Below are 20,490 nucleotides of genomic sequence, written 5' to 3'. Positions count from 1 at the left end.
TTTTCATAATCAAATTTCAGCAGCTTTTTAAACTTATCCTTAACCAAATTATGTAAATACATTCTCAAATGTACATATGCATTTTCTGTCATTAAATTTTCTTTTTACATGTGCTAAATATTAACACACTTACATAATTCAAATGGAAAATTTGAAATTCAATATAAAAAATAATTACATGATAGTCTGGGATAGTCGCTTTAATATTGGAAGGACAGGTAGAAGGGAAAAAATGTGTAGGCAGGCCACGTTTGGAATATGTAAAACAAATTGTTAGGGATGTAGGATGTAGAGGGTATACTGAAATGAAACGACTAGCACTAGATAGGGAATCTTGGAAAGCTGCATCAAACCAGTCAAATGACTGAAGAAAAAAAAAATTACATAAAATTGTCTTTTCAACAAAGAATTTTAAGGAAACTGATAAATCGCTTCAGAATGCTAGTCAACCAAAAAAAAACCTACTTTTCCATCATACATAACATAACAAAGTATGCTCATATTTAAAAAAAAAAAATCCCAACTAATTTATGATTTTTTCATAAACATTTTCAGAGCAAGATCAGAGAAATAGTGTTATACAACCATACTATGAAAGGTATTATATGCAGATGTAAACAACAATTACATGAAGTCAACAACATGAAGTTATTCATACACCAATAAAGCAAAGACCTTTGCTTTACAAATTTATACCTAAATCAAAATAGTCTAATAATTACAAGATGATTACATCTTAATAGAACTAATAAAAAATGAACAAAACTATACATACGATTCATTTTCGAGAAGGAGTTGGGCATGTATTTCATTAAGAGATATTAATTTTACTTTAATCTCATCACATTTTTTGTGGGATTCTACAAGAACATTATAATCTTCATCAATTAAAACAAGTTCCTCAATTCTTTTTTCCTTTGATAATAACTTTGCATTTAAACTAATCAATTCAGTTTTATAACCAGCAACAGCTTCCTCTAATTTTACTAATTTGTTACTGCTAACAGACAACTCAGATTTCAAGGCTTCTAAGTTTTGAATTAATGTAGAATTTCTTTCACCGAGTTCAGATATAACAATCAGGTTTGAGGAATGTATTTTTTCTGACTCATGAATCTCTGCTCTTAAGCTCTCTACAATTGTTTTTTCATGCTGTAACAAAAAATAACTATTAACACCTTCTCTAGATTCGTGCTTTAAAAATTCAGTATGTAAATTAGCTACTGACATACTAGAAGCAATTTATATTATTTGCAAAGCATCAATGGACTTCTCCACAACTATGATGGATATCCTGCAGTTTTCCATAGCAACATAGAAGAGATCTTGTTAACATAATAGGTTCAAAAACATTTTGTCAGTATCTTTTGTTTTTATAGACAGATTTTGCAATGATCCTCAAAACAAGATATCATTCAAACTTGATGTTCATCAAAAATGATTTTACATCAGTTTTGGGTTTATTTTTTATGTATTAACGGCTTCAAAAATTTGATGATTCTTCAGTGAAGTACCTGGCGTAACTGTTGCTAATGAGCCGTAAGTTTAGGAAACTTCTTAAATGAATAATTTATTTTTTGTGTCTTTCTTTTTCATTCACTATGTTGTTTTTGTAAAATGCTCTTGATAAATTCCATAGTGAACATCTGAAACACTTCTTTGCAATTAATTTGTTGCTTTTTTCAAAGTTGTTCAATATTCAGTTCCTAAAAAATAATTCCTATAATAATTTGGGTGTGTTTAAAAAGTCGAGCACTTGGTCATGTGTTTAATGGGAAGATAATGCACAGAGTAAACAATTCCAGAAACAATGAATACATTCTAAACAACTATTATGGATGAATTATTATTGGAAGGAGATGTGAAACAATGTGTTAAGGCCACCACTTATGTGGTGGATTCCTTTTCAACTCCTGCACAAAATGACAACATGAAATTTCAAATCTTTACACTTTTGAAGCATTTCAGGTTGCAAAATATAATTAAAGAATATCTTTTTAATAACAATTTGGTTTTAAGTTTGTTTTTTAGATTAAATTTTTAAGAAAATTAAGAAAAAAAAGATTAAAAGCAAGTGAGGAGAGATAATAAAAGACAACAGAAATATAGCTTTAACAGTGAATCCAGCACTGAATCCATGATCATAAGCAATAAAATAATTTTAAGAGCACCAGTAACAGTCAATGATATATGAGGAACTATTTCAATAAATGAAGCTTTGGAAGATTGTATTTTACTTCCTATTACATCAGTCAATTAACACTGATTCAGAGGATTGAGACTGTTTCTTTCCAACTCTTACACAGAAGCAATATATATGATTTGAAAAATAATTTAGAGTACAGCAAGTATGCAAGAGGAGAAAATAAATATATAAAGATTTGCTGATGACATTATTGTTTTATTTTTTTCTTCTCTGGGCCCACAATGTGTCATCATCAATGTCCAGATATGATATTTATATTGTAAATAGATAATAAAAATTGACAAATAAAACTGAATTAAAAACTAAAACCCAGCAATACAAAACCACACCATAAGTGGGAAACGCCTGTAAACTTATGCTGAATTGAAATAAACCGAAAAAGAAATAATCTAAATTAAAACAATAAAATAAATTATCTGCTATACATCAAATGGCGTAAGTAGTTGAGCCGTCCATCAAATGGACGGGCCTAAGAAATCTTTAAACGTAAGATAACATTTTTCATTATTCTCTAGCATATTTTGCATGTTAGCCCCTAGATTTAAATGTGCTATGTAATGCCACATAACAGACACAATCCACAATGATGTGCTGTATAGATAGTTGGCAGTCATAGCAAGCACAAATGAGTGCATCTGAGTCATCAGATATCTATGAGTGAGCCTAGAGTACCCTATAAGCTAACAACATATTATAACTTCCTCTCTATGATTATTCCTGAATGAGGAGCTCCACAGTGACAGTGTTCTACACTGGACGAAGTTTATTGTTGATGGTAGCATTCCACTCACTTTGCCACTCATCATGAACCACCCTCTTGAGAAAACATGATTTGCAAAAGGAGGCTAGAAACAAGCCTCTGTATTTTATTATTTCCTTAAATTTACCATTCAATATATTAATCATCTAGATACAATACTGGTATAAGTTTTTTTGTTTAGAAACATTGTACTACTTAAACAGAAATTTGAATGCTAATGTATATACAAGCAGCATGCATCTGCTACCCACAATGCATTCCTGCTTCCTTTTGCTGAGCACATTTTTTTTTCTGGGCACATAAAAAGGTGTCATCAGCGCCAAGACACAAAATTACTATAGTAAATGATTAAAAATTAAATTAAAATTTACCTTCACATTCAAATTATGTAAAATGCATAAGCGATATGCTAAGTATTAAAAATCTAACATAAAACAATAAAATTGCAGAATGTCAAAAGGCTAAAACATATAATTTTAATCAAATTTTTGAATCCAGATATACAGTGTTAAGAAATTATAAGACACTAGACAATATCAATACATTGTTACCTAAGATGTTTCATATGTCAGTCCCTAGTTTAAATGTCTGATACAATACCGCATAACAGACAGTCCATAAGTATGTGGTGTACCATCAATTGTCAGTTGCATCGAACACAAACTGGTGCAACAGTCTGAGTCATCTGATATCTATGAATGAGCCTAGTGTGCCCTATTTGCAAACTGCAAATAATAACCCCCTCATGATGGTTATTCCTACATGTACAGCTACATACAGGGTGACACAGTGCCTTTAATTGGTCAAAGTTTATTACTGATTACAACATTCCATTCACTCTGCCACTCATCATGAACCACATATCAGTAAACAGACAAGATCATTCGAAACAACACTATTACTGAAAGGCTGCTACAAACAAGCCTCTTTTGCTGCACTATCAGTGCGCTCATTGCCTGAAATTCCAATATGGCTGTCGATCCAGTAGAAGCTCACAATTTTATTACATAAAGTCATTTGAGAAACAACACATTGAATCTCATTGACAGAAGTGTGACTGGAGTACATGTCACCAATTGCTTGTGAGGCACTCATGGAATCTGTGCAGATAGTACACGTTGATATGTTGGGTTAATTTATTTAACACTTCATAATAACATACAGCTCCGCAACGAAAATACTGACGTTGGGTAGACCAAACATGTATGTTCTGTTGCTGATGATGCTCTTTCAAAAGACATATGGGATGATAAAATACAAAATTAAAGACAAACAGAAAAAGAGAATTTTTGGCAGAACCTTGCAGACATACATTACTTTAGCGGATCACCTTTCATGACACCAATTTTATGTTTCAGTTTAGAAAAAGAATAACATCAGAATATATAAAATTGAAAATATGTGAGGTTAAAGGATTAGCAAAGATCAGAAAAAAATTGCCAACAGTAAAAAATGAGTGAATATAGTCGGTAGGAAACAAAACTAATCTTTTCAGTTACAAGCCCATGTTTTTGTAAACGTGTACATTAAGGGTATGTAAAAAGAACAAATTGTGTTTACATCATTAACATAGTAGAGATGAACACATTGTTATGCGTTGGGTTTTATTGGTTTATTTAACTAGCAAAAAATTTATTGTTACGTGTTATACTAAAAAGGACTGAAATTATAACTATGACATTAAACACCAATACAGTGATAGAAAGCAGGTAAAAGCATGTTAGGAAGCAAATCCTCCCAATAAATGGAATTTACTAAGATAAATATTCAGGTGACAACTTTATATTAACAATTAATTAAAATAACAAATATTGAAATATTATAGCAATGATAGTGAAACCTGATAATTTTGTTGAACATTTTCTAGATCTGTCTTCAGTGTTTCAGATATTTCCAACTGCTTTCTCAGTAATTCACATTCAGAGGTAAGATTCAGAAGTAACATATTTTTCTTCTCAAGAGATGAAACCTGTATCAATAAATGACCATAAACTGTCATAGTATTAAAATATTGAGAGAAGACAAATTAAAGTAAACAACAGATTAGGTATCTGTAAATGTGAAAGAAAAAGCATCCAAACTCATTAGAAGAAATGCATATTTATAATACAAAATAGATTTCACATAATAAAATCAGAATCTGCATTCTACATAAACAATATTGCTAATGCATTTAAACTTACCATATCTTGTTTTACTATTGCCAATTTATTTTCAAGGTCGATCTTAATTTCATTGTTTTTATTTTTAAGTTTGTTTTCCAAATTTTCCCAATCTTTCACAGCTTTATCAGACTCTACATGTAGTCTATGTTGATTCTCCTTTAGAGCATCATTATCACTTCTCAGACTGAGTTACATGAAACAATGTGAAATTTAAATAACATATAATACAGTAAAATATAATGATTGTGGTGTGGTGGTGATTACTAGGTAAAAAGTAAATGAAACATGTCTTTTAAAAAAAATTTTAAATACAAATCTTTTTAAAAATCTTTAAAAACAAGTTTTTACTTTTAGTCTTTTAAAATCCCTCATACTGTTTACATTCAGGGGTTGCATAATGATAATTTTTTCAGATGATTATCCAAGATATATTTTGCAAAGAACTAGCTGCATTTTAATTCAATATTCTTAATTAAATTTACTAAGCATAATTATTTTTGTGTTTTTAATTTTAATGCTATTTAAATTCTGTGATGGATGTTTTTATACAAATTATCACAGAGGTTCATTATTTTTGTAATCCAGGATTAAATTTATAACTTCAGGCAAATTCTTAACTTTTATAACTTTCCATTTATCTGTAGAACATCAAAGAAATAAAGGCAGTACAGGAGTGCAAAGAATACAAACAGAAGCAATTATTAAGAGGTGCCTAGTAATGAACAATTTATTTAAAGCATAAAAATGAACTATTTCTGCTCAGTGATCATGAATATTTGCAAGTAGACTTCAGGATTTAAGCAGCCAGGTATGAATGGTCCTAACAACTGACTGTGAAGAAGACCACATCCATACATACTAAATCTGTGATAAAAATTGCCTTTTACTGTTTCAACAGGATTATTTCTGCCCTGCATGCTAATCGCATAAGTCGTTGACGCTACTAAGTGAAATTTGCCTTACCTATAAACAAAATGTACTTATGCAGTTGTCAGTCTGTATTCCACAGATGCTGAACTCTAAGCAAAGCTTAGAGTTCTGAATAAAGTGTCCTCCCAAACCATTGAATGCAAAACTCTGATCTGCTTAGAAAGACGTTTTATACTGAGGCCTGGAATGTGCTGAACAGCATTGATAATAATTTTATTATTAACAGCGTCATGTTGGACAGATCGTTAATAGTTGATATGAATACTATGTAGTGTTCCTGAAGATTGTGCAGTTGCCCTAATTGTTTAGCGAACTGAAATCCTGCGATTCAGAAAATGTATTCCATTTTCAACTGCAGCAGCTGTAGTATTACTATTACATTCATTCAAAATTAATAGCATATCAGCATATTCCTCAGTTGTAAATACATATGGCATTGCTTCAATGGAAAATCAATGACGTTCAAACTAAAATTCACAGAAACCTTTGCTAATTACAGTACAGTTCACAGTACCTGATATACTTAATGTAACTTACAGAATAATTTAAACACTAATACAATATTGTGAATTATTGGTCAGCTGTTATAGCAAACTTTGAAATAATTTATTCTGTATCTGTCATTAATAAAACGATTATTTAGTTAATTTTTATTTCACAATTGTGTAATTTCCAGTTTTTAAAAATTTTTTAACAATAAAATTTTGGTTTTTCAAATTTTTCACATTGCCAAAAGAGAACTTGGTTTTTGTTTACATTAAATATATACTTTTCTGACAGATGTAGTAATGTAGTGTGTTTAAATAAAATTTGAATTTTTTCATTCAACTTACCTTACACACCATTTTGTTGAAAATTAAATTCGCTACAAGTTTTGTTTAAAAATTGTTGTATATAATGCAATGTTTTATTGTTTATTAACAATGTTATTGTATCAAACATAAAAAACAAATTTTTTTACCACAATTGATTGGTTTTCATGCCAGATTTATCAAAACCTACTTACAGATACAGTTCTGGGACACCTATTTTATTCAATTTTTCAGGTCAAAAACCATAAAAAAATCACTAATTCTAGTCCTTATTTAACATCCTAAAAATTTCAGTATGACTTCATTTCACAAAATCTTTTACTAGCTGTAACTTGCAAATAATGCATTTTAGGATATATATATATATATCTATATTTATATGAACTATCTCCATTATTTTCATGAGTAGAGTAGGTCATGAAATGGGAGAACTTTGTGATATACTCTATAAAAAAATGTCAAAAAAAAATTTATACATACATTGCAAGTAATTGAACAGGGAATTACTTGCCTATGTTTTTAGCAAGTAAATCTGGTATTTAGCCAGTAAATTTAGTTAATTTCAATATTACTACTTTCTCTTGTTTAAATTAGATGAAATTTTGTATAGTATACAACACACCTAAGGAAAATACAGCTAACCACTTTGTAGCAATATCCAAGAGGCAGGCTGGGAATATTAATAAATGAGTAAATAATATATGAATTAAACTGATACGGCCAAAATTTAGAAGAAACAGATCAACTTATCACGGTGATTCCATCTCATACTGTTGATGTCACAGATATACACAATCATTATGTAGAAAATACTTATTCTTCATTATGGATGGCAACTCTGCTGCAATGATTAAAAAATATGTATAGTTGGAATAGATAATTTTGTCCTTGTGGGAGCATTAGTAAGTACTCGCATTAGTGAGTACCTCCTTCATGGCTGCATCAAGAGAGTTTGTCCCATTCATATACCAGTAAGCTAAAAATCCAACAACTTTGATTACGTCTGTTTAGAACAAAGATACATGTGAATGTGGTCTATGTCAGAATGTATAGATAGTATGATTTAATGCTTAAAGTACACTTACAGAACCAACAAACAAGAATATGACTCTGTCCATGTATAATATAATGTAAGGCAAGAGTAAGGAAAAGAGCAGAAAAAATTGTAATTTGATGAGGGGCAATTGTCAGACAATATCAAGAAATTCAACACTGGCCGACAGATATTTCTAAAGTATTGGATTTTTTTTTCAATGCCATTTATACATAAGAGGTTCAAAATGATTATTTTCTTTAATTTTGGTTTTTATATGACAAACCAATTTAAAAAAAACGTAAATAATGTATCTGCTACTTGTCCTGTAAATATGAGGTTAATAGCAATTTAAGAAAAAGTGCTGTCAGTTAGGATATTTTTACCCAAACTTAAGTAATGAGGGTGAAATTTTGACAAAAACTTTACATTTTTTTCCAAAATATTTATTTTCAAGGATACACCTCTTCAACATGTTGTCTTGACATATTTTTTCAAACAATTGAAAAGTCTTAGTACACCTGCACCAAGCTTCAGATCTGAAACTTGCTCTTTCTCCATCCTAAAATATTATCATAAAATGCAATTATTGAATTTTTTCATATTATGTGCAATAGGATAATGAAATTAATTATTATAGTAGGATTCAGAATAAAACGTATAACACAGATAAAAAGTAGAATGAATAGTTTTTCAGAATTTCTGTAACAGAATTAAATATAGAAAAGAACAGATTTTTTATTGGCAATTATTGTAATAATCTATGGGAGTTAATTTAGAGGCAAGCAGAATAAACATATATTGTCAATCAGTTAATATACCGCATCTACTAAAGTAATTCATGCGAATGAATTTTCAAAAAAAAATTTAGTCAAAGATATATAATTATTTCACTGATTATCACATTTTAGTTTCATTATTAACATACATAAGTTTTACATAAAAAAAAATGTTTATAAAATTGAGGTTATAAAAGAACATGAGAAATGGGGTATATTATATCACATTTTCACTTTTGAAAAATTATTCGTAGTAAAGACCTTTGCAAAATAAAATATGCTTGAACAGCAATGTAATAATCCCAAAATTAAATTTATAATAATTGTCTCATATTACAACTAAGTTAGAAATTAATAAGATGTTAGGTAAAAATCATAAGGAATACATACGATTTGTTATCCAGTTCTAATTTAGCAATCATTTCATTAAGAAATTCTAATTTAACTTTAATTTCTTCACAGTTTTTGTGTGATTCTAGATATATGTAGTGCTCTTTTTCAATCAGTCTCAGTTCCTCAATAATTTTTTCATTTGATAATATCTGAGAATTTAAACTAGACAATTCAGTTTTATAATTAGTAATTTCTTCTTCTAATTCTACAGATTTCTTATTACTAATCGACAGCTCATACTTTAAGGTTTCTATATTTTGTGTTAGCAGAGAATTTCTGTCAGTGAGTTCAAATATTATACATTCATTTGAGGCCTTTAAGTTTTGCAGTTCATGAACTTCAGCTTTTAAATTTTCTGAAATTGTTTTTTCAAGCTGAAACAAAAATAATAAATAGACTTTTTTGGGATAAATTGTAGTTCCAGGTAGAATAATTATATATTTAATTATAAAATATTTTTGTGCTACATCTTTCTAGTTCTATGAACTGTCCTTATAACAAAAACTATAACCTGTTTTTTCAAGCTGTAAAAAAGAAGAGTATATTTTCCAAATAAGAGTGGTATTTTTCCTTTCATAACATGTAGATACATTGAAAAAAAAATTAATTTTGTGAATGCATCAGCTAGAATAAAGCTGAAGAATATAAGCTACAAGCTTGACAGCATATAGCTGATGTCAGTTTCCTACAATGTAAAATTACTCTGCAAAATTCATGCATTTATATACATGACACTTACATGAAGTGCTAACCTAACTCAACCCACAAAATAAAAATAACTGATGTGTTGCTATCATGTGTAATGGATATTTTATGACTCAAATTCCTGTGATTTCTAATTAGCCCAGTATCATGATGTGTAATAAATCCTACCAAAGTAGCAATTGCATTAAAAACAGTTACCTGATAATTTTTTTGAACATTTTCTAGATCAATCTTCAGTGCTTCATACACTTCCAATTGCTTTGTTAGTAGTTCACAATCAGAGGAAAGATCTTGCAGTAATCCATCTTTTTTCTCAAGAGATGATACCTTGAATTAATAAACAATTACAAACAGTTAGTGTTAATAATACAAAATATTCCATGAAAAGATAAATATTAGTAAAAATTATAATGCTTTTTCATTCTTTTAACTATGTACATGGTTTGTTCATTCTCAAATAAAGTACCCAATATAACCAGAGTTACTCACTTATATATGATAACAATAACAATGTTATTGTTAAAATAATGAAAATGGAGATCAAGAGATATTCTCCAAAATATCCTATTTAAAAATTTAAAAATATTTGTATCATATAAACTAAATACGTTTACATATCTTCGGATTTATTTAGAATTATGTTCAAGTTTAAGTACTATTACGATATTTTTCACACTGATAAATTTTTTTTTAAATCATCAACTTGAAAAAAAAGACATCTAAAAACACATTTTAGCTCATTATCCCGTAAAATGGTTTATTATTTTTTTTCATATAAAATCCTTTTACCGATTAATCCGACAAGACTGCTTTTAAAAAGGGAATTCGACAAGGATGTTCCCTGTCCCCGTTACTTTTTAATTTTTACATGGAATTAGCAGTTAATGATGTTAAAGAACAGTTTAGATCTGGAGTAACAGTACAAGGTGAAAAGATAAAGATGGTAAGATTTGCTGATGATATACTAATTCTAGCCGAGAGAAAAAGATTTAGAAGAAACAATGAACGGCATGGATGAAGACCTACGCAAGAACTACCATATGAAAATAAACAAGAACAAAACGAAAGTAATGCAATGTAGTAGAAATAACGAAGATGAACCACTGAATGTAAAAATAGGTAGAAGAATTTTGTCGTTTGGGAAGTAGAATTACTAAAGATGGAAGAATCAGGAGCGATATAAAATGCCGAATAGCACAGGCGATACGAGCCTTCAATCAGAAATATAATTTGTTTACATCAAAAATTAATTTAAACGTCAGGAAAACATTGTTGAAAGTATATGTTCGGAGCGTAGCTTTATATGGAAGTGAAACTTGGACGATCGGAGTACCTGAGAAGAAAAGATTAGAAGCTTTTGAAATGCGGTGTTGCAGGAGAATGTAAAAAAAATCAGATGGGTGGATAAAGTGACAAATGAAGAGGTGTTGCTGCAAATCGATAAAGAAAGAAGCATTTGAAAAAATATAGTTAAAAGAAGAGGTAGACTTATAGGCCACATATTATGGCATCCTGGAATAGTCGTTTTAATATTGGAAGGACAGGTAGAAGGAAAAAATTGTGCAGGCAGGCAACGTTTGGTATGTAAAACAAATTGTTAGGGATGTAGGAGGTATACCGAAATGAAATGATTAGCACTAGATACAGAATCTTGAAGAGCTGCATCAAACCAGTCAAATAATTGAAGACAAGAATAAAACCGATTAGTCATTTATTGACGAATGGCATGTCAAAAAATGTATTCATACATAAAAAAAAACTTATTCAGTCATAAAAAAAATTTTATGACTGTTGGAAACATCAACAAATGACATAACCACTTTCACATTGTAACAACTGTAAATTGGCAAAGACTCACTATGTTTTCACCAAATTTCTTTAAACATGTTGTGGAATTTCACATACATATTATTTTTATTTATATATTATTTTCAAAAACCACAATAAATATTATAAATATATACATCAATCATGAACAAGTCCAGTTAACATGTTTTTACTTAGCTTATTTGCTAAAAGTAGATTAACAGATCACAAATTAATACATCAGTTAAATCATTTCTTCTACAATATGATTTTGAGAACTTTGTTAATGTGTACATATTCCCAATTTTTTATAAACGCAGTTTCCACCAGTCATGTTTCAGGTAGACAACTAATTAAAAAACTAATAGAATTTTATTAAAACTAAATTTTTTTAACCACGTTAAGCAAGTATGGCGAGCTGCTATGTTTTTGTCCATGGTGCATTTGAACAAATGTAGAATTACTGTGCGGAAAAAAATTTCAGTTTATCTACCTTATGGATTGTTTGTTGGTCTGAAAACCAGATTCTGGACAATTTTTTTTTTAATTTGTTAAGTAATTATTTTCAAAATCTTTTTACGACAAATATATTGTTCTCTTTATCTTTTTTTTCCTAATCTGCACTGAATATGTTATATATATTTTGTATAAGCTTTAATAATTAGTATTATCTTAATATACTGAATTAATTTGTTGACTAGTCTGCAAATAATTTTTCTAGAAGCAGATACTAAGTAAGGTACAATGATTTATGACATTATAAACTCATTTGTGAATTTAAATTCAAAGATATTTTCAAACACATTCTAGAAAAATCACCACTTGCAGTTAAAATTAAGTGATGCAAAGGTGAGAGAACAGCAGCACTACTCTGAATATGATCACAAATATGACTGGAAAGTTTTTGAAAATATTATTAAAAACAATTATAACATTTAGTATAACCTGATATTATAAAGATTATTTTTCTTAAATAACTTTTCTATTTAAAAAAATTAATTAATCATTATGCACTAATTTACTTAGTTACTTATTTAGACTTTATAAAACACTATTTTTAATTACTTAGTTTTATTGCTTCATGGAAATAGAAAAGTGAAATTCTCTAGTAGAATAAGGGTTGTTTTTTTGCACATTTACAACATCATTAAAAAATAATTTTTTTTAACAATTGTGATAACCTTTTTCTATTAAAATAAAATAGCTACATATTAGGGCTTTTTTCAATTACTTTTTATTTTTAAAAAAGTTAATTTTAATAAAATATAATACTAGCATGTGTTTTTCATTGGTTTCATTTCCATCAGTAACAACTACAAAATTAAGTCAATAAAGTGGAATATAATAAATTTAAGTTCCAAGTCTTGTCACATCCAAAGCTTATTTGGAAGTCAGTAGCTGATCTGGATTCTTAGTATCATAAGCAAGAATTGCTTTTAATAATAATCATCATCATCACTACATTCAGTCAATTTAGTTACTAGCTATCTTATTTAAAGTATTTGATAAACACAGATATTTACTTAAGAATACCAGATATTGTTGTAACACTAGATTACCTAAATAGTGTTACTGGCATTTGAGAAACCTGTTCCAACACTATCCAGAATCCAGAATTTATAGACTAAATTTTATTTCAATTTCACTTACTCTTTAGAAGCATTTTTCTCCTGTAAAAAAGCTTTAAAACTATGAATTAAATTCTTTTTTTACCTCATTAATTAATTCACAACATAAGATCAAAGCTTGTGAGTGGGAATAAAAAATTCCCCACTCAAGCTTGTGAAAATGGAATTTTTGTAGTTATGAAAATGTCAAACCTGACCAGAATTATAACCCAAGACCTCTGGATGTAAGGCTGAGTTGCAGCTACCACTCCACCACAGAGATTGGCAGAATTGAAGTCAGTGTTGCCTGGTACAAGATTTCAGTTCTTATATACCTGGATTTGCTTTAATTATTGACTAGCCGCAATATTACTTTTATCATTAATTTCAGTCACTTGAAGGTCTGAGCTACCAATTATATTTGACTTGAATGGTTATCATTCTACTTTGAATGGTTATGTTCTTTTGATAATTTCTATCAAAACAGTTTTAAACTGTATTGTCTTACATAGAGACGTCCTGCTTCATTAACACTGAAATTGTCCTGTAACCCCCACATATTTTTAACCTTTGTTCTGTGCTATTCGTTGATAACAATATATTTTACTTGGTTATTAATTTTGCTGAATTTGAAATGATGGTCAAATCTGTATGGTTAGCTACCAGATCTTTGAGTCCAATCATATGAAGAATTTTCCTTCCATTTTCAATGTTAATCCATTATCTGGAACGTCATAAATGATATTAATTTTATTTAAATCATTCATAATAATGGATACATAAGAAACTGTATAGTGTTTAGTTGCCAGCCTTGAAAACAAATACCAGTTAGATTGATTGTCTTTATCGACAAACTTATTTCCAACATTACTGTTAATCTGAACTTACCATTTCCTGGTTTAACAAAGCCAACTTCTTTTCAAAATCAATCTTATTTTCATTGTTATCTTTTATAAGTTCCTTTTCCAAATTTGCCCAACTTTTAGCAGCTTCTTCAAAATCTATATGGAGTGTTTGAAGATCTTGTTTTACGACACTGTTTTCATTCCTTAATCTGAATTACAAAAAAATAAGTTTGCAAAGTGAATTAAACGTACAAAATTGATATACAAATAATTTCAGTTTATAAATAAATAATGTTACTTTTAAAGAATAATAATTTATTTCTGTAAACAATAATTTAGATTGTTTGCTAAACTCCCACGCAACTACCATGAAAAAATATCTCATATGTTACCTCAATGAGTGATTGTGCCATGAAGTTTGCGAGTCACCGCATATAGTTTATTTTTCAGCTTTATATAATTAGAGCATAATTTATTTATTTACTCTTTGTTAACAGAAAACAAAACAAAATTACCCTCTTTATACAAATTAATTATTAATTATTTTATTTTATTATTTTATTTATTATTAATTATTTTTATACAAACACTGGAATGAGAAACATATTCACAAGTATTGTGTAGAAGGTATACATACTGCGCACTTTATGTTAGGAAAATGTTTTTGTATTACACCAATGACTGAATTATTTCAGTATTATTTATGCAGCCTGGGGATTTAAAAAAATAAAACTTCCAAAGATTCTGAAAACTTTCTTTTAATTTTTTTTTCTTTGAGATCCAAAAAATATTTTTATGTTACAACAGCCAGAAAACAAAACTTTTAAATATAAAAAACAACAATATAATATATAACAAAAAGAAAACTACTATCTCAGCTAACTAAAAAGTAACTTAATCTCAGCTAACTAATATTTTTAAAAAATATGTTTTATTATAATATAATTTATATATAAATTATAAAATTAAAAAAATTACAATAACATTAAATGCTATCTAAAATGTTAATATGAAGAAGAAATAAAAACACTGTTCTAAAACTTCTTTCTCATTGTCCAGGATTTGGCAAATGTTCTTAGGTAATTCAAATTTATGATGCAAGGCTGCATAACATATGCAATCCACAAGGATGTGGCTGGCACACAGTCAAGTGGCAATTGAATCAGATGAATTTACTGCTGACATCAGATAATTGTGTGTAGCTCTTGTACGTCCTATCAATTGGCAGAGGATCACTTCCTCTCTGAGAATTTTTTCTGTGGGAGGAGTCCAATGGCAATACAGTATCTTTAATATGTTGAAGTTTGTTGTCATCTGTAGCAATGCATCATCTTGCCACTTTGCATGAAGAATGAGCATTAATGACTTTATTAAGTTGGATGTAGTAACATGAGTAATGAAGTATGATTGACTACGTGTGTCTTTAGCAGCAGAATCTGCACGTTCATTACCCCAAGTTCCCACATTGCTAGGGATCCAGCAGAAACTCACTTATGTTGCGATGGTTCAACTCAGTGATTGCGTTGTAGATTTCAGTGACGACAGGATGTCTAGAATAAAAGTTTTCGAGAGTACTACACAAGTCACTACAAATAAGGATATAGCAATAGTTAGGATTAATGATATTCAAAGCCTTATTTACAGCATATAGTTCAGCAGTAAAGACACCTGTAATGCCAGATAGACCAAAATTATAGATTCTGCCATTAACAACAAATGCACATCCAACGGTATCATTTAGTTTCGATCCATCTGTGTGTACCACTGCATCTGGGTTTATCTTGAGAGGATAAGGTGAAATATTTGCTAAAAGACGATAGGCGATGTTGATTTTTTATTGTATATCATAAGGTCAAACGTAAAATTTATAAGGTTGATTTCACATGGAGGATATGAGCACAAATATGTTGGAAGAATAGAATGTGTGTCAACATTTATAGTGTAGTAGACATCGGATACAAACACCTACAGTGGCAGTACAACGTGGATGGTCCTCATACCTTCTTAAATTAGAATCCCCAAGGAGTGAATCAAAAGCCGGTTTATTTAGCTACCCTTTGAGACAGGCAAAATAAGATACCAAAAGCTGGTCCCGTCTATCCCAAAGTGATGGCTCATCGCAGTCAACAAGTAAGGTTGTGACAGGGCTTGATCTAAATACAACTGTGGTAAGCCGAAGGAAAGGATGATGTACAGCATCCAGCATTTTAAGCACTGTACGATGCGCTGAAGAGTAGGCGACAACCATAATCTAAACGGGAATGAACTAAGAAATAATAATAACTTATCAGACATGACCAATCAACTCCTCAATTGATGTTGCTTAGGACTCGCAGCATATCTAAAAGTTTGGAACATTTTGTTTTTAATTCTTTTGGTGTGTGTCCCAAGTAAGGTGACTTATCAGAAAATAAACCTAAAAACTTGACATCAGGAGAGATAGCAATTAGCTCTCCATTGAGAAGAACTTACAGAGTGAAAGGGTCCTGCAGGTGAGAAAAGATACACATTTTGTTTTTTAAGGTGAAAAAGTGAAGTCTGTAACCTTGGTCCAAGCTTCAAGGTGAAATATAGTGTTCTGTAATAATCTCTCTGCTGTGGCTATTGAACAGGACATAATATTTTTATTTTTAAAAGAAAAATGTTTATAGTCAAACTTACTCAAATTTAATAGTTTATGTGTCGTCCTTTGTTTTGATTATCTCATTAATCCTCTTTGGCATTGATTCCATTAGAGTAGAACAATGATTTTTGATCATTGTTGAACAACAATGATCTCAAAACCAAACCTATATCTCTCAATCAGTAAGATCAGTTTTTGTGCTACAATTCATTTTCCCAAATCTTCTTTTTAGTATGGCCCATAAATTTTCAATGGGATTCAGGTCAGGAATCTCCTACCCATAAGAGCACTCTTCAGTTTTTAATTTTTGAAGAAATCTGTTACTTTTGCACCATGACATGTGACATGGTGCAAAGTCTGTTGGAAAATGAGTTCTACGTTCTTCTACATAAGTGGGACTATTTTTCTTAGGCATATATTAATGTATTGGTCTGATTTCTTCATCCCTTCCAAAGGCATAAGTGCTCCTGGCCCTTCATGTGTAAGAAATCTCCAAAACATATTTTGGCTCGGTGTTTGGGAGCTTGTTGCAGGTGTGCTGGCGTAATAGTCTTCTCACCTGCTGACTTATAAATATAGGCTACTCTCTCCTCTTGGACAAAGAAATGAGTCTTGTCTGAAAAAAAACTTTTTTCCACATCTCAGTATTCCATTCTTTATGTTCTTTTGCTCCTTTAAAGTCTTTTTTGTCTTCATAACCTGCATCAGTAACTGCTTCTTTTTAAATTTCAAAGCAATCCTTCCCACTGCCAACAATCTTCTATAAACCGTCATATCAGAAACATCCCTACTAAGGTAAACAGCTAACAATTGTGGATTAATTTTGCTTTTTCTTATTACTAATCAATCCTGCGAAGGCATGGTTTTCTTTTTCTATCCACATTTTCCTTTTCTATTTGGAGAGACAGAAGCTGTTTCCCTAAACCTTTTCACGATTTCAAATACAGTATCTAATCTGACACTACACTCACTGGCAATATGTCTGAGTCATTTGTGTGTGTGTGTGTGTGTGGACAGAGCAACAATTTTTGACAGCTTTTGTGGGGTTATATCCATTGTATTAACTAGAAATAAGTAACAAACTTATAACAAGTCTAAGAATACCAAACAACATACTGCTCTAGCCTGATATACAAATTTAGATTAAATTTACGCAGGGCCTGCCATTGATTGCTAATAGTGTTTTGGCAGTCATCATTCCACTAAGAAGTGGAAAGCCATTTAGGGTTTCCAAATGTTTGTGGGATATATCTACTAGCACTTTCAAGTACCAGGGATGTAAAAGAGGTAGGTAAGTTAATGACGGACATCTGCACCATTGTCATACTGTGATAGGAAGGCTTTATGGTAACAATTCCAATTTGCTTTTTCATCCATCTCAATGGCCTCTTGTTCATCTTGTGGTTGACACAAACAGCAATAATAATTGATGTGTGGTTACTGCTATAAAAGTCATCACAAACAGACCAATTAAAACGAGGAAGTAAACTCTATAAGCATAAGGAAAGACTGATGTTGACAATATATCAGACGATAAGGACATGAAAGTGTATGATCCATAATACAGTACATAGAGACCTAACTAGTCTAGTTAGATCTAATCTATATAGTCTTGTCTCACTCTGTCATATTTCCTAGAGAGGAAGAGAAAAAATGAGCCCAAGAAATATGGTGGACATTAAAGTTTATTACTATTAACGATGGTGGTGGAATCTGTGTTCAGGAGATTTGACATGTCTAGAGCATTGAATTCAGAGTTTGATGAGAGATACACATTGCAGTTATGCAATCTGGATGGAACAGATATATTTACAGCAACAGCAGGAATGAGGATAGCTAGTGGTATCCTTAGAGCCAACACCTCATTCCACATGAAAACAGCTACTCCACACTTTCTCTGCTGTCTACAAGACAGTCTTATCTCTCAAAGAAATAGCCTCTCAATGTCACTGCATCTTATTGTAGGATGTGCGTTTCTTGGAAGCACATTATTAATGGTTGAAGTGCAAGTTTCAATACTTTTGACATCTTTAATGCGGGATTGAAGACCACAAACATTCCACTGAATAATGTTCATGAATAAAGGTAACTTATAGATACAGAATCATAGATAAATATGTAAAAAATTAGTTGTACATGATCAGGTTATTCTTTCAAATTTTATATTTTAAAAATCTCCGATGACCTGGAGTCAGGCAGTTCTTCAACCATACTCTCCAGTATACGAGGACAGAGACTTTTAGAGAGATCCCACTAGCGTTAGTTTCACTAGCTGCAATACAGACTTCTTATTCATCCTCATTAGCTTTGAAATCAGATAACATCTGAACAAGTTTCTTCAGCTCATTGCAGGATCTGCACTATTGGATACCTGCTTTTACAGGGCCTTTACTTGACATAGCGGCAGTGAAAGAAACACCTGGTTTAACCACAATTCAAGAGTTCAGCGTCTTATATTCCCTTATGCGGCTGGGGATGACACATATAATCTGCTTCATACAGATTTAGAGAATTGCCTTCTTTCCTTTAATAGTTCCTTAAAAATTTTCAGTTTGCACATTTGTCATCTTCTTGGCAGTTAGTATCACTGTAGCCTTTATTAGCACATATCTCAGTTTTCAAGCAAGAAGTTTTGGTCTGGCCAAATACCTGGCATTTGAAACCTTCACGGATTTCCGCTCTGCTGTTTTATTATACATTTCACATCTACAACTTCTTGGGTTCGAAGCTCATCAGCTAGGACAATTACATCCATCTCCAGAAGGTCTCTGCAAAATATTTGCAGTGTTTTGTGGCACCGCACTTATGTTTATACCGCCCATGTTAGTAATATGTAAGAGAGATTGACTCTGCTCATCATTATAAGTTTCAATTAGTATGGATCCATCTCTTTTTTTACATTTTTCCTGCACATGAACCACATGAACGGAAAGACGTTGTTTTACTTTGTTTTCTACAATACTGATATCCTCATCAGACAAAGCTGATTAAGGCCTTTTCACAAGATTGGTTTTTTCAGATGGACCACCAACCATCATAGGATTTTCTTCTGGACTAATAATTTTGGTCCCTTGAGCATTTCTTTTAATCAGTTAAATAAAATTTATAAATTGGTATAATACTATAAATACATAAGTAATTTAGTCCTAAAAATCAAATGAGATATCATCAATTGCAATTTTTTTTTAGTAAAAATATGTATTTATTACATTAATATTATATCATAGTAATTTGTAAAATTTAACATATTTAGGTGGTAAAATCATTACTTAACTGCACAACATATCAAATTTTTCATCAATAAAACTGCACTTAACATTAACTTCATTAATGAACAAATAGAAATTCAAAATCTATATTTATTTGAATTCTTAATTAATACTATATTTTAATCATGAAATTTTCATACAAGATACTAACATTTTTTTCAGTAGCCTACAAATATGTAGACATACTGAATAAAGTGTTAATGGACAATCCAGTAAAGTACCCTGAAATTGTTCAAGACAATCACCTGACAAGTTGAAATATGCATACATTAGGATTATACTAAAACAAGGTTATTAAAAGTCCTTGTTATACCAAATTATTCTTCGACAGAAGATGAACCCTTGATATCGTATCTGAATGATGAGATAAAGCAGCAGTCAATGCAATTGTTGCATTTATTATCTCACTGACCTAAGTTCAAACAAGAACGTTAAATAAATAAGCTTAAGGTTACTGTTTTTTAAGTCGAAAGGATGTCTTGCTTGCTGAATATAGCGATCATGGGACTACTAAGTGCTAATACATTTGTGAAATACTGAAAATTCTTATAAGAGAT

The 20,490-nt window shown here is 30.4% G+C and overlaps 2 protein-coding genes across 2 annotated transcripts in view; both read right to left on the bottom strand.

Moving 5' to 3' along the window:
* Positions 1-4,785: 4,785 nt before the first annotated feature.
* Positions 4,786-16,289, bottom strand: LOC142317610 (uncharacterized). Its single transcript, XM_075354167.1, has 6 exons — positions 16,096-16,289; positions 14,085-14,250; positions 9,982-10,110; positions 9,076-9,452; positions 5,150-5,315; positions 4,786-4,935 (listed from the first exon to the last, which is right to left on the bottom strand). Exons 1-6 carry the CDS (start codon positions 16,287-16,289, stop codon positions 4,786-4,788), a joined length of 1,182 nt encoding a protein of 393 aa, XP_075210282.1.
* A 3,362-nt stretch (positions 16,290-19,651) lies between these two features.
* Positions 19,652-20,490, bottom strand: part of LOC142317609 (uncharacterized) — a 24,608-nt gene continuing 23,769 nt past the window's right edge. The window contains exon 6 of the mRNA XM_075354166.1: positions 19,652-19,745. Within this exon, the coding sequence (XP_075210281.1) occupies positions 19,652-19,745 (94 nt within the window). The remainder of the gene's footprint in view (positions 19,746-20,490) is intronic.

Source organism: Lycorma delicatula, chromosome 1 (assembly GCF_047948215.1).
Source record: "Lycorma delicatula isolate Av1 chromosome 1, ASM4794821v1, whole genome shotgun sequence".
NCBI lineage: Eukaryota > Metazoa > Arthropoda > Insecta > Hemiptera > Fulgoridae > Lycorma > Lycorma delicatula.
The sequence above is the reverse complement of the archived record's forward strand: the minus strand, read 5'-3'. Positions and strand labels throughout refer to the sequence as shown.